The sequence below is a fragment of the Stegostoma tigrinum genome, chromosome 17 (assembly GCF_030684315.1).
Source record: "Stegostoma tigrinum isolate sSteTig4 chromosome 17, sSteTig4.hap1, whole genome shotgun sequence".
Lineage (NCBI taxonomy): Eukaryota > Metazoa > Chordata > Chondrichthyes > Orectolobiformes > Stegostomatidae > Stegostoma > Stegostoma tigrinum.
In genome coordinates, this window is record NC_081370.1 from 45,384,574 (window position 1) to 45,397,661 (window position 13,088).

General features: G+C 40.9%; 1 protein-coding gene across 4 annotated transcripts in view; it reads right to left on the minus strand.

Annotated features, from left to right (window-relative positions):
- Positions 1-13,088, minus strand: part of LOC125459311 (ankyrin repeat and BTB/POZ domain-containing protein 2) — a 213,095-nt gene that overhangs the window by 21,124 nt on the left and 178,883 nt on the right. For all 4 annotated transcript variants that reach the window (XR_007248997.2, XM_048545615.2, XM_048545614.2 and 1 more), the window contains 5 exons: positions 11,166-11,262; positions 5,894-6,029; positions 4,069-4,295; positions 2,081-2,259; positions 1,688-1,793 (listed from right to left, as the gene is read on the minus strand). Coding sequence is in view for 3 of the 4 variants with exons in the window: in XM_048545615.2 (XP_048401572.1) it covers positions 1,688-1,793; positions 2,081-2,259; positions 4,069-4,295; positions 5,894-6,029; positions 11,166-11,262 (745 nt within the window). In the remaining variant the exon portion in view is untranslated. The remainder of the gene's footprint in view (positions 1-1,687; positions 1,794-2,080; positions 2,260-4,068; positions 4,296-5,893; positions 6,030-11,165; positions 11,263-13,088) is intronic.

The window sequence follows — 13,088 nt, forward strand, 5'->3', positions numbered from 1 at the left end:
ACTATACTTCTGAAGTATGCCTTGTAGATGGTGAACAGGCTTTGGCCGAGCCAGGAGGTGCAGCATTCCCAGCCTCTGACCAGTATGTATATGGCTGGTCAGAACATAACACGCCTAGAAGGAGCAGAAGTATGGCTCCTCAAGCCTGTTTCAACTCTACCTCCTGCCTGCTTTCAATATCTGTTGATTGCTCCCAATATCTGTTCATTTACAGTGAAGGAACATCGGCAACCCTATGGAATACATGATTTCAAAACATCCTAAATGGTTGAATGGAAACATTTCACCTCATCTCGGACGTAAATGATCAGCTTCACTTCCCTTTTGTTTTAGATTCCCTGGTTACGAAGGTTACAGATCATTAGAACTTTGTCAGTTGTCGTCCAATTATAGCAGCCCTGACTGAGGGTTCGTTCAGTTTCATGTTCATGGTAACCCACCAGGACATTAACAGTGAGGGATTCAGTGATGGTAATGCTATTGAATATCAATAGGCAGTGGTTAGTCTCTCTCTTGGTGGAGATAGTCACTGCCTGGCACTTGCGTGACAAGTGTTACTTGCCATTTATCAGCCCAAACCTGAACACATGCAGGTTTTGTCACAGATAGGTATGGACAGCTGAAGATGTGTGGGACAAGGACACTACTCAAGAAATTCCTGCAGTGATATTCTGGGACTGAGATGATTGACCTCCAAAAAATTCAGTCATCTCTTTTGTACTAGATTTGACTCCAATCAGCGGAGAGTTTTGTTGTCTCTCTTGGACTCTCTCTCTCTCTCTCTCTCTCCTCCAAACACCTTCCACACACCCTCCCACCCCACCACCACCAATTTATTTCATATTTTCTATGTCTCCTTGTTGCCACATCAGGTCAAATGCTGCCTTAATGTGAAAGCAGGTCAATGTTACCTCTAGAGTTCAGCTCTTTTGTCCATGTTTGGAACAAGGCTAAATGAAGTCAGGAGACAAGTGACCCAGATGAAATGTAAGCTGAGTATTGCTGAATGTGTCATGCCTGAGTAAGTGCTGCTTGATAACACTGTTGCCTGCACTTTCCAGTGCTCTGCCAGTGATGGAAAGTAGACTGATGGATCAATAATTGATCAGGTTGGATTTGTCCTGCTTTTTGTTGTTGGGACATAGCCAGGAATTTTTCCACATTCTGGGTAGATATCAGTGTCGGAGCTTTCCTGGAACAGCTTAGCTAGGGCTCACATGTAGTTCTGGAGAACAATGCTATTGCCGGAACAATGTCAGGACACATGACGCTTATTGTTGCAGACTCAAACACCAGTTTGACTTTATGCCTGTAGCAGCCAGGGTACTACAGTGCACCACCACTGTCTACGCACCACCATGAGTCACGCATAGAATGAGTATCTAATGACTATTCTTTGAAAGTGGACATCGTGGACATATGTATGCATCTCATCTCTAATACCTGCCGCAATTATCCAGCCTTTCTATAATCCTGGATGGCAAATGGGTGGAAAACTGGTCAGTTGCTGTGTTCTTACTGCAGTTTCTCTCATTTTGATTTTAATGGTCCATACATAAAGAATAACCAAGAGGCTGAAACCTGACTGCACATTGACACAAATCCACGTATCTAAGAGAGGAGGGAGAGATTAAAAAGCCTCATTGGCACACTGTCCACACGACATTCAGGAATATGGTCTACTCACCTAATCGAGCAGGTGGCATTCTCTTCAACTCAGGGATACTGGGAATAGGAGCATTACCATAGCAATATATGAAGATAGAAGCTAACTGCTGATTGAGCGCATCATTCTGCAGAAAGAGGGGAAAAAGAGCAATATGCAAAAAAAAAGTTAGTCTTGGGAATAGAGGCAATCTGTCAAATAGTATAAAGTCATGAACAATACTCAAACAAGAAATCAGATTGTAAAACATACCCTCTGTCAGGATAAACACTAGTTTTCCTGCAATGTTGTTTTATAATGTGGATGTACTTAATAATGTTGTGGGGGAAAGCGAAGGTCATATACATCCTTCATGACATCCCTAACCAGTCGTACCATATTACAAACATCACAATACAATGGAAAGCACTCTACCTTGCTAACCCTAAGAATGTCAAACATAAGTGGAAGCCCCTCATAGATTAGCTCCTCATTGTAATCCTCCTGTCTGATGGTAGTGAATTCCCGTAACAGGTACTGCATTACGGGACATCTGCACTGATTGTATGAAGTCCTCAGAGATTCAATCCAGACATGTAGTTTCCAGGGTACACCTGCAGGAGGAAACAATGAGAATTGAAGCTGCACGCAGCCTATACTTTAACCCTTCGAATAATTACCATGACAGTGAACCTGCATCCAAATATGTAACAGGAACAAGGTAGGGCAGTAGCATATTTTTAATGTCATTAGACTAGCCATCCAGAATCCTAGGCTGATGTTCTGGGAAGGTGGAGGTGGAAATTTCAAGAGGTGAAATTTCAATTCAATTTGGAGTAAGGAGCTAGCCTAATGGTGGCCATGTGACCACTATTGATTGTTGTTAAAAAACAATACACCTGGTTCACAAATGTCCTTCAAGGATGGAAATCGGCCATCCTTACCTGGTCTGGCCTACATGTGACTTCAGGCCCGTAGCGGTTGAGTTAGTCACCCTCTGGACAATTCAGGATGGCCAATAAGTGGTGTCCTAACCAGTGATGCCCACATGGTATGAACACATAATAACATGGGAACAGGAAGGCATATTGATTTAAGAGATTCAGAGCAGAGACTTGAGTAGATAATGTAACGTGGAGAAACTAAGAAGTGACATCTTTTGGGCAATATGTTAAAATAAGAAAATGCTGCCTGTGTAAAAAGAATACCAGAATCATATACTGTGAAGGGAGTTGTCCTGTCCAACGTTTATTTTATTACTATCTTGAGACTTGTGTGCAAACCAGCCTACTACAATTTTCTGTAAACAAAAGTTTGTTGCACTTTAAAAGTAATTGAATGACCATGAAATACATTGGGACATTTTAATGGATATGGAAGAACTCTATTAATGCAAATTTCTTATTTTTATAGCTTCCAGAATGAGCACCTTTGACAAACACAGATTCTAGCGTAGCACTGACTGACGGAGGCTAAGTGAGATATTGGTTATGACCCATTACTTTTAGCTGTGATTGGCTGGTGTTATCTTACCGTCAAGAAGAAAATCAGGAGGAGTTCCCCACTTTGTGGTTCCCTGCAGTAATTCACCGTGGAAAACACAAATATGGAATAACTGGCCAAACTCAGGTCCAAACTCAGCTTTGAAATCTTTGAAGCTAAAATGCCCACTCTCACTCACTCCTTAGACTTATTTCAGACAGTAACTTGAGGTTTCCATGAAAAAAAATTGGTCTGAATCACAGACATAACAGAGATCTGGAACAAACAGATCCACAGATCACTGCAGTTGGCAGTGCAGGTAGATAAGGCCGTAAAAAAGGCCTATGCCATGCTTGCCTTCATTGGGAGGGGTACTGAGTACTAGGACAGGCAAGTCATGCTGCAGCTTTATAGAACTTTACTTAAGCCACACTTGGAATATTGCATACAGTTCTGGTCACCACACTACCGGAAGGATGTGGACGCTTTGGAAAGGGTACAGGAAAGGTTTACCAGGATGTTGCCCGATATGGGGAGGCTTTAGCGATGAAGAAAGATTGAATAGACTGGGTTTGTTTACCCCAGAATACAGGAGTTTGAGGGGCTACCTGAGAGAAGTTTAAAAGATTGTGAATAGCATGGATTGAGTGGACAGTATGAGGCTTTTCCCCCAGGGTCAAGGGGTCAATTACTAGGGGGCACAGATTGCAGGAGGTTTAAAAGAAATGTGCAAGGCAGACTTTTTCATACAAAGAGTGGTGAGTGCCTGAAACAAGCTGCCAGAGGAGATTGTGGAAGCAGACACTATAGCAGCATTCAAGAAACACCTGTAAGTGAAGTAGGTTCAGTATGGTAGGATAAAATGTGTCAGCATGGGCTTGGAGGGCCAAAGGGCCTGTTCTTGTGCTGTGCTTATAAATCACTTTCTAAAAAACACTTACCAAGGTTCCTCAATTCCATGGTGACATCAAGGTAACCATGTTCAGCACTGTAATACATTGCTTCTTGTAAAGCCTTCATTCTGGCTTTGCAAAGTTTAACCTGTCCTTCATTTATACTTCCCATGCTTGAAGTATCACTGTCAACTCCCTCTGCTAATATTTCTTCCAGAGATAATACGTCAGTCTTTGGAGCTTGGGGTGGTGTAAGCAACTTGCGCAGCACATTTCTGGTTATGTGGAGAACAATGGAACACAAATATTAAAGCAAAGCATTATTTTATTGATTCTTTCATTGAACCCAAGAATCTGGAGAAAGCATAAGAAATATGCAATCTGTATTCTACCATTTGCATAGCTTAACAAGGTACAAGAACAGAAATTGTCAGAAAAGCTCTGCAGGTCTGGGAGAAAGTGCCTGAAGCCCTAAAGTTGTTGAACTTGATATTGAGAGGGATAGCAGGAACTGCAGATGCTGGAGAATCTGAGATAACAAAGCGTAGAGCTGGATGAACACAGCAGGCCAAGCAACATCAGACGACTGAGTCTGCCTTCAACAACTTTAGGGCTTAAGGCACTTTCGCCTATGTCTTTATCCCAGCTCTCACACACTAGGCCTTGTTATTACATGGTCTGTCATTACACACAACCCATTGATAGCCACTAACAGTCCCAATTAATAGCTGTTCACCCTCCCAGCCTGATCGTTATCCACTCCTTTGTCTGTCCAACTGTGTTTTCTCTCTTTAGGCCTTATGGACACCTATCAGACTCCTTACCACCCCAATCCTATCCTTTGCATTAAAAATGACAATTTCCTTGTTACCATCAGTTCGGAGGAAGGGTCACCGGACCCAAAACATCAACTTCTGATTTCTCTCCACAGATGCTGAATTCCAGCATCCGCAGTTATTTCGGTTTTTATTCACCATAATAAGCTGTCTACTAAGGAAAGGAAATGTTCTGTTGATGAATGCTAGTCTTTAAGCTCAGCTGATGATTTAGGGTATTACATGTTATTGTTAATAATGAATAGATTTTGGCTACAACATTGATAAATCTGATATATACCGCTCAGTGGTCAACAGTCACATGAAGTCCATGCTCTTCTGCGTTATGTGGATACTTATAAATAACTACATAAAAATGCATTGAAAGCCAATCAACATCTCTGAGCAAAAGGATAATACTTCAAGTCTGATCTTCGGTCTTACAGAAAATTATTGTCTTTTGTTACTACTTGCTCATCTACAGGTCACCTTCACAATTTTATATTTTTAATTGAAGCTAGTGAGTGATTTGGTGTGCATGATTTCTTGTAACAAACTGCATGCCACTTCTGCATTGATCGCTTTTAGTGCTATTTAATTCCATAGTATTTCCTACATTACAACAGTGACTACACACCTCAAAAGTATTTCATTGCCTAGGAAGTACTTTGAAACATCTAATGAAAGGTGTTACATAAACGTACACTTTTTCTGATGGTTAAATTCTCCAATCTTGCATTCCATTTCCTATACTCAGTAACACTGCACATTTGTGAACAGTTCTCAGTATGAGTCAATCATGCATAGCAACAAATTACTGGTCTTATTGAAATTTTGAGTACATTTATTCAAGAAGAATAGGTGCTTGGTCCAATACAGGGTCAAGTCAATCATTAATACTTCCATTCCAATTGAATAGAAAAACTTTTAATAATCAGTAAAAAGGCATGAGGGCATGTATCTCCAATTAAAAACAGTGGTATTTTACACTCCCAAAAGTCGTGGAACTGTGTCAGTTTACCTCTGACACACCCACATATGAATACTGTGATGGTTACCTGTGTCCATGAGCAGCTGCATGGCTAAAGCAATTCATACTCTCATGTAGCACCGATGTCATTCCATTTCTGTCAAGTACACTCAGTAGAGGATCTGCACCTCTGCTGAGCAGGAGGCTAACCAACTCGTAGTTACCTAGAGAGAGGCACCATGTGCAATGTTCAGTCACACGAGAACAATGTCACAGGAAAGACACAACAGGAGCAATAATCAGCTGACATATTCCTACACCTCCAATCTGGTTTACTCTTCAGAGTAATGAAATATTAGGGGAGATTTTCTGGTTTAGTGCTGATACTTTGGGGCTGAGGTACTGCAGCTTTTGAACTGCATGTTTAAGAAATCTTAATCATTATGAGTATTAACACAGTGAGCTCTTAGCCTGAATGTTATATGTTTTAAGCAGTCAGGGGACAGCATCTCCCAACCTGAAGTGCGTTTTATCGTGTTATTGCCCCCCCACCACGTAAGACAGACAATAATGAGAGGGTACTTTCTGACTTCTGACGCATTGAATTCCTAACTGTGTGTTCAAGTTGCTCTGTCTGATGTTTGTTTCATGCATCAATTTTGTTGCCTTTTTTTGCTGTATTTATTTTTCATTTCTTTTGCCTACCGTTTCTATTAATGGAAAAGATGAAAGCTACAGTTTTGGATACTGGAATCAGAGATCAGGACAAAGAATGTTGTGGAAGGACAGAAGCAGCTTTGACACTCAAAAGGAGAGAAAGAAAAACAATTCTTCCATGATTCCTTGGGTGAGGAGAGGCGATAGGGGAAACATGCTTTATTCACACCATTTTTAGGCACAGGCAGAAACATTTGTGAAATCCCCACCACAAACCCAGCTCCCCTGCAACTGGCAACTGTCTAACGCCACACCAGACTGTTCACAATCTTGGTAGTTGACCTTACTTGTGTTATCAACCACATTCTGTGTCACCTATTTCCACCTCCATAACATTGGCTGAGTCCACCCTGTCCAGTTTATCTACAATTGAAACACTCAATCACGTCTTTATAATCACTTGATGGCGAGTATTCCAGTACACTCCCAGCTAGCAATGCATGTTCTGTCTTTCATAAACTCAATGTCATCCAAAACATTGCCTGTGAGCAAAGTTGCACCCAATCCAAATGAAAGCAAAGTTCTGTGGGCGCTGGAGATTTGAAATAAAACAGGTCTGACAGCATCTGGGGAAAGAGGAACTAACAACGTTTCAATTTCAGTAGCACCAAATTCAAATTGTCTTCATCCCTGTGCTTGCTGACTTACAACTGGCTCTTACTTAAACATCACCTCAATTTTAAAATTCTCATCCCCATTTTCAAATCCCTTCAACGCCTTATCTTTTTCCTCTCTCTATAATCACTTTGATCTTTGGATTTTTTTTCCCGGTAAATTTCTTGGCCTTTCCACTTTTGTCAATTAAGTGATACCTTAATCTCCTTATAACTGAATTTTTGGTCTTTTGTTCTAATAACTCCTTAATGTCATATATTGTTATTTAATTTTTTTATGACATGCATTGGGACATTTTATTAACATTAAAGGCACTAAATAAATAAAAGATATCATCAAGTGCCACAGAAATGATTCCATGGACAAAATTTTATGCCCTGTTATAGGGCCAGGCTAGTAAAAGGGTGGTGGGGCAATAAAGTTGAATTCCCTGCACTTAGCAGCCACCCTACAGTCTCAACCTGTGTGCAACTCAATGAGCCCCTTTTTTTTCCTGTTATTTTAGCTGTGGTGGAGGGAGGCTGGAGTTGTGCCCAGCAGCTGGGTGAATGAAAGACCTGCCTCCTCTGTGGGCCCCTGGACCTCAATTTGTATTCCCTTCCCTACTCTGCCCTACCGTCCCCATCCTGGCTGGCATTCCATATTCTGGGAACGAAATGTATTCATTTTGGTGAAATATTTTCCTAACATACTCATTACCTGGGCTAAGGCAAGAATACAGAGTACATGTAACTTAACTAACTATTCTCTTCATGCTAACTGAAGAACTTCTGTTTATGGCAATTAGCTCTACCTCACACATTCTTCCTTAAAAAGGTCCTTAAAAATCTACTTTAGTGACCAAGCTTTTGGTCATCTGCCCGTAATGCCTTATATGGCTCTGTGCCAAGCTTTGTTTTGGAATGTTCCTGTAAAAAATGGAATGTATTATGTTCAAGGCGCTATACAAATGAAAGCTGTTGTTGATGTAATTTTGGCTTACTTCCCCCTGTTGCCTGGAGCCTAACATTGCTCTGACATTCAATAAATCAATTCAGTGTGTCATTAGAGGACAACCAAATATGAAGAAACTTCAAAGTATATTTTTAAATATATTGGTACAAACTCTGTGAATAATTACACACAAAACAAAAAGTCGTTTAATCTTTTTAAAAAATGTTTCTTTCCTTCGTAGCAACGCCTCTTTAGTCCTTTACTAATACATTACTAATACTAATACTAACACTAACTAGTGACTGCTGCAGTGCTTTTACGCAGTATGGTAATGTAAAATAAATTAAATGTTGAGGACAACATACAATGTTGGCACATTCACCATAAGCACATGAACAGACGGACAAGTATACTTTAATATATTCACAAGCTGGCTGCCAGCATTCATTTCTGGTAAAGAGATTTGGATCGAAGAGTACATTTTCAATTTTAAGCAATCAGCAGAAAAAGTAGAGTAAAGGTATTTTGCTATGTCTGTACTTTTGGTGGGCTCTGTACAGAGACAGTGTGTTATTTAGATGGCTTCTTGTTACCATAGGAAATAGGAAGTACTTCATCTTGGATAATAATCGTCCCCCATCCTCTATTTCAATACAGATCTTGTTGAATTTTTATTATTAACACCCACATGCTTTGCACTACAGATAAGAGTAAAACAGGAAGATCAGAAAGCTAGGAAGTAATGACGATGCGAATCCAAGTTTGGGTCATAAATATCTGAAGGCTTCCGGAGGAACAAAGGCTTTCATAACACAATAAATCATAACCTTTTAAGGTAGTTATGATAGTTCTAATGTGAAATTCCGTACAATCAGCAATTCCAAATCATCTAATTTAAATATTAGGTTTGTAAACAACTTTCAGGGAAAATACCTTTTGCCATTGTTTGTTCTGGTGCATTATTTTATACTGATTATTGAGCTGCAGATAAGGCTATTTGGTTCAGCTAAAATGTGAATGAACTTATTACATTTACTTTCAAGTTGATTAAAAATAAATGCACGATTTACTTCAGGCAAGGTGACCATGCTTGTATTTTTCTCTGTGTGGCTTGGCTATATACAGTGGTGTAGTCTACTGTATTGGTGATGTGTTTGGAGGCCTAGGGACAGCTGATGAAATGGTCTGTGTCAGATAAAGTCCAGAGCTTTCGCGTGTGCAACACATCTGTCAAGAACTCTTAAACATCAATTCAGCCCCATATGAGTTTTGTTTGGGTGCTTGTTTCCTGATGGTCTGCATCTTATCATCTAATAGAAACCAGAAGATATGATGAATTCAAGGTCACTGGATTCCAGAGAACATCTGTACAACGTTACCAATCATTGGAGGCAATCAGTCATACTTTATACACTAAGATTCATCATGAGTATCACATAAACTGTTCAGCAATGTCTCCACATACCCCTGCAATTGTTATATGAATTCTAATTAACATTTTCTTCCACTCTATTGCTGTTTCTGAATATTGTCATTTAAACAAGTTCTACTGATAAATTAAGAGAGCTAGCAGAGTAAAACAGAGAGATGTTACACAGCTAAAATTGGTTATTCATTGCAACATCTCCAACTAATACTCATGGTCCTCTGTCTTGCCCATTTGTGTTGGGCTCAGTAGCTCGCTACCACAGACAATCATTTATGGAAACAAGGGTTAGAAATAAAAGAAAACCCTTTGAGTATCAACTCTCACATTTTGTGACAATTATATCTTTTATATAAATACTGTGTTGTCGTCTTGGGTAACTGACTGGTTTAGTTTGTATATGTGGATTACTTCATCCTGCCTTGACAATAGCTGAGCACTAGCTGCGAGTTGGAGTGAAAGAATAGAATGGATTTGTTTTCAGTGGTAAGACACAGACTGTCAAATAAACAGGAGTGAAATGGAGGACGGAACTCCATCCTGCCCATCCATCAAAACGCTACCATTTTATGGTATCACACTATGTAGTTTCAACTGGCTGCCATTTTGTAGGTCTGTATTCCAAATTACTGCGTGACGGAATATTATGTATTTCTTAAAACTACTTGTCAAATCTGAATGTTTTGGGTCTTCTTTGAAAAAGAAACATGTTGCAAAGGCACCTCAGAAAACACGTCACACTTTGGATTTGGATATCCAATGAACTGGATTAGAGGATTTCTGTGTTACTGGACTTTTACTCATACTTTCACAAATGAAATGCTCCAAAAATATTGGTGACTAAGTTGCATTTACTCCAATCTATATAATAATCTTCTTGCAGAGATTGGGTCTTCCTTTAAGCTTTTGGCATATTCACCTAAAATGATATCACCTCAGTGTGCTATTCACCTCCAACAGAAGTTATCAAGCACATGTCTGAAGTCATGTCCACAGGGGACAGGACAACGGCTTGAGAGAAATTTGAACTGCTTTTATTGAATTAAAATACCATTGGATTTGAACACTGAATGTGTGAAGTGTTGCCCTATTATTGAGTTTCCAGGTCACGTGGCAATATCATGTTCTTTAGGAAATTTCAGTTCTATTTAAACCATATCTATCGACATGTCACAGAATTGAACTGAGAAAGAGACCAGCCTTTTTTTGTCTATCATGTTTGACACTGCCCAATGAATTAGGTGTGAATTGGATGCAAATATCCCTTCAGCAGCCAGGATGGCTGAATATGAAGCCATTTAATATTTATTGTAATTCACAGCATTGCAAAAGCAGAAATATTACAGTATTCCCTCAATAAGACTAGCTTTAAGGGAATGGAGCAAAAGCCCTGGAATCACTTAAGAAGTGGTCGAAGCTGTGATAGATGGACTGTCAGCTGGTTCTGAATCAATGAGCTAGAATGGGCCCCATCGGCTTCTCCCGTCCCTATCTATCTCGTAAATTCATGAAGGTGATCCATCATCTGCCTCACATCTAGCTGCTGGATATATATATAAAAAAAGGCAGTGTGTTATAAAGGTAAACCAGAAACTACAGTTCCTTCAAATCATGAGTATTAATGGGGGAGGGGTCGTGGAGGAGACGGAGAGAAAGGATGAGAGATTACCTGCTGCTGAAGCTAGCTGAAGTGGTGTTTCTGCACAGTTATCTTCCCCAGCATTAACAAGTCCACCTTCCACATTGGCTCCAGCATCAAGCAGAAGCTGTGAGGATCAAACAAACATATTCAAATGAAGAGAAACTTATTTCAACACTGAGAAGGTGAAAAGCAAGAAATCTATTAATTTAAGGAAGCACCTTCTCGGAATATATTTTTTTCCTCTTGTACTGCTGTAGAGTCAATATGGACTTCACTCTTTCCTTTACTTCACCCTGCTAATCAGCCTTCACATTGACGCATTGATAGTGACCATTGCCACACTGTGAAACGACAGAACAGCTCTGCTGGGCTTGATTTCAACATTAGCTAATGTCCCAGCACCCATATTTTCTGGGAAGGATTACTGAATAGCAATAAAAGAAGTTCCAGGCACACAGCCCACCCCAAAACCTCTAACCATCTCTAACCTCAAACTTCTGAAAGTCCATTGTGCAGTAGTTTACAGAGAAATATCTAACATGGCCTTAGAGGCTTTAGCCACTGCAGTCCTCATGAATCCTGATTACAGAGGTGATGTCACCACAGCCCGGCAAATAGATAACGTCAGGGAAATCACCAAACAGGATTCTTGATTGCCTGGCAATGGGAACAAACCCACTGGAATTGATGGAACATTGGAAGGGAAAAATAGACAGGGCCCAGAAATATACAATAGGATCACATTGTGCGTTAAACCATGCTCACTGCCTCTGATGTAAACAGCTTGCAAACTTCATGCTGCCTAATTTAAAGAACGGCACCAATCTGCAATGGCCATCCGTGTGGCTCAGTGGCTGCATGTTTGCGCATGGAGCACCATTTCAAGTCAAACTGCACTTCAAGGGATGGTGCACTGTGGCTATAACAGATTCTAGTTGTCATTCTGAAAGTGACTGGCAGGTGAAATACGCAGATGACACAATATCGGTGAAAGTGAACTTCAAGATTTATTGCTGCTTCACTAGGGGCTTTATGTAGGAGGTAGCATGCAAGACAGTGGTCCTCAAAACACAGGCGGTCCCCCAGACAAAGTCCACAATGTCAGCGAGACCAGATAACTGTGTGGCTCAATATCCGCAGTCAAGCTCCGAGGGCTAAGAGGCAGAGTCCTAAAAGGGAGAGTGTACAAATTTAAACATTAAAAATGCTATACCCCATCAACTGCATCACTAGCCTCACACACCACTCGGTGCATTGCAACACAATCCCCGATTCACTTTTAGCATCTAGGCTTCACCACGCTTGCATGCACTTAACAACTGTGGCCTCCCATCCCAAAGCCTGTGCACACTTCTCGCTTTTCAACCACATCACCTGGTATGGGGTAAACTCGCAATCATTTTAATCTCTCGCAGATGTTGATGTTAAATGGCACAATGCTCAGTGGTTATTTTCTGCAGAAGGGTCTAGGCCCAAAACGTCAGCCTTCCTGCTCCTCTGATGCTGCTTGGCCTGCTGTGTTCATCCAGCTCTACACCTTGTTATCTCAGATTCTCCAGCATCTGCAGTTCCTACTATCTCTGGCTCAGTGGTTAGCACTGCAGCCTCACAGCACCAGCGACCCGGGTTCGATTCCACCTTCAGGCAGTTGTCCGTGTGGGGTTTGCACATTCTCTTCGTGTCTGTGTAGGGTTCCTCCAGCTGCTCTAGTTTCCTCCCACAGTCCAAAAATGTGCAGGTTAGGTGGATTGGCCATGCTAAATTGCCCGTAGTGCTCAGGGGTGTGTAGATTAGGTGGGTTACATGGGGAAGGTCTGGGTGGAATGCTGTGAGAGTCGGTGTGGATATATTGGGCCAAAAGGCCTCTTTCCGTAGGAATTCTATAGTTCTAAGATAACAAGCCACAGTGTTCCTGTGGTGGGGAAGCTCTCACAGACGATACCAAGGGAG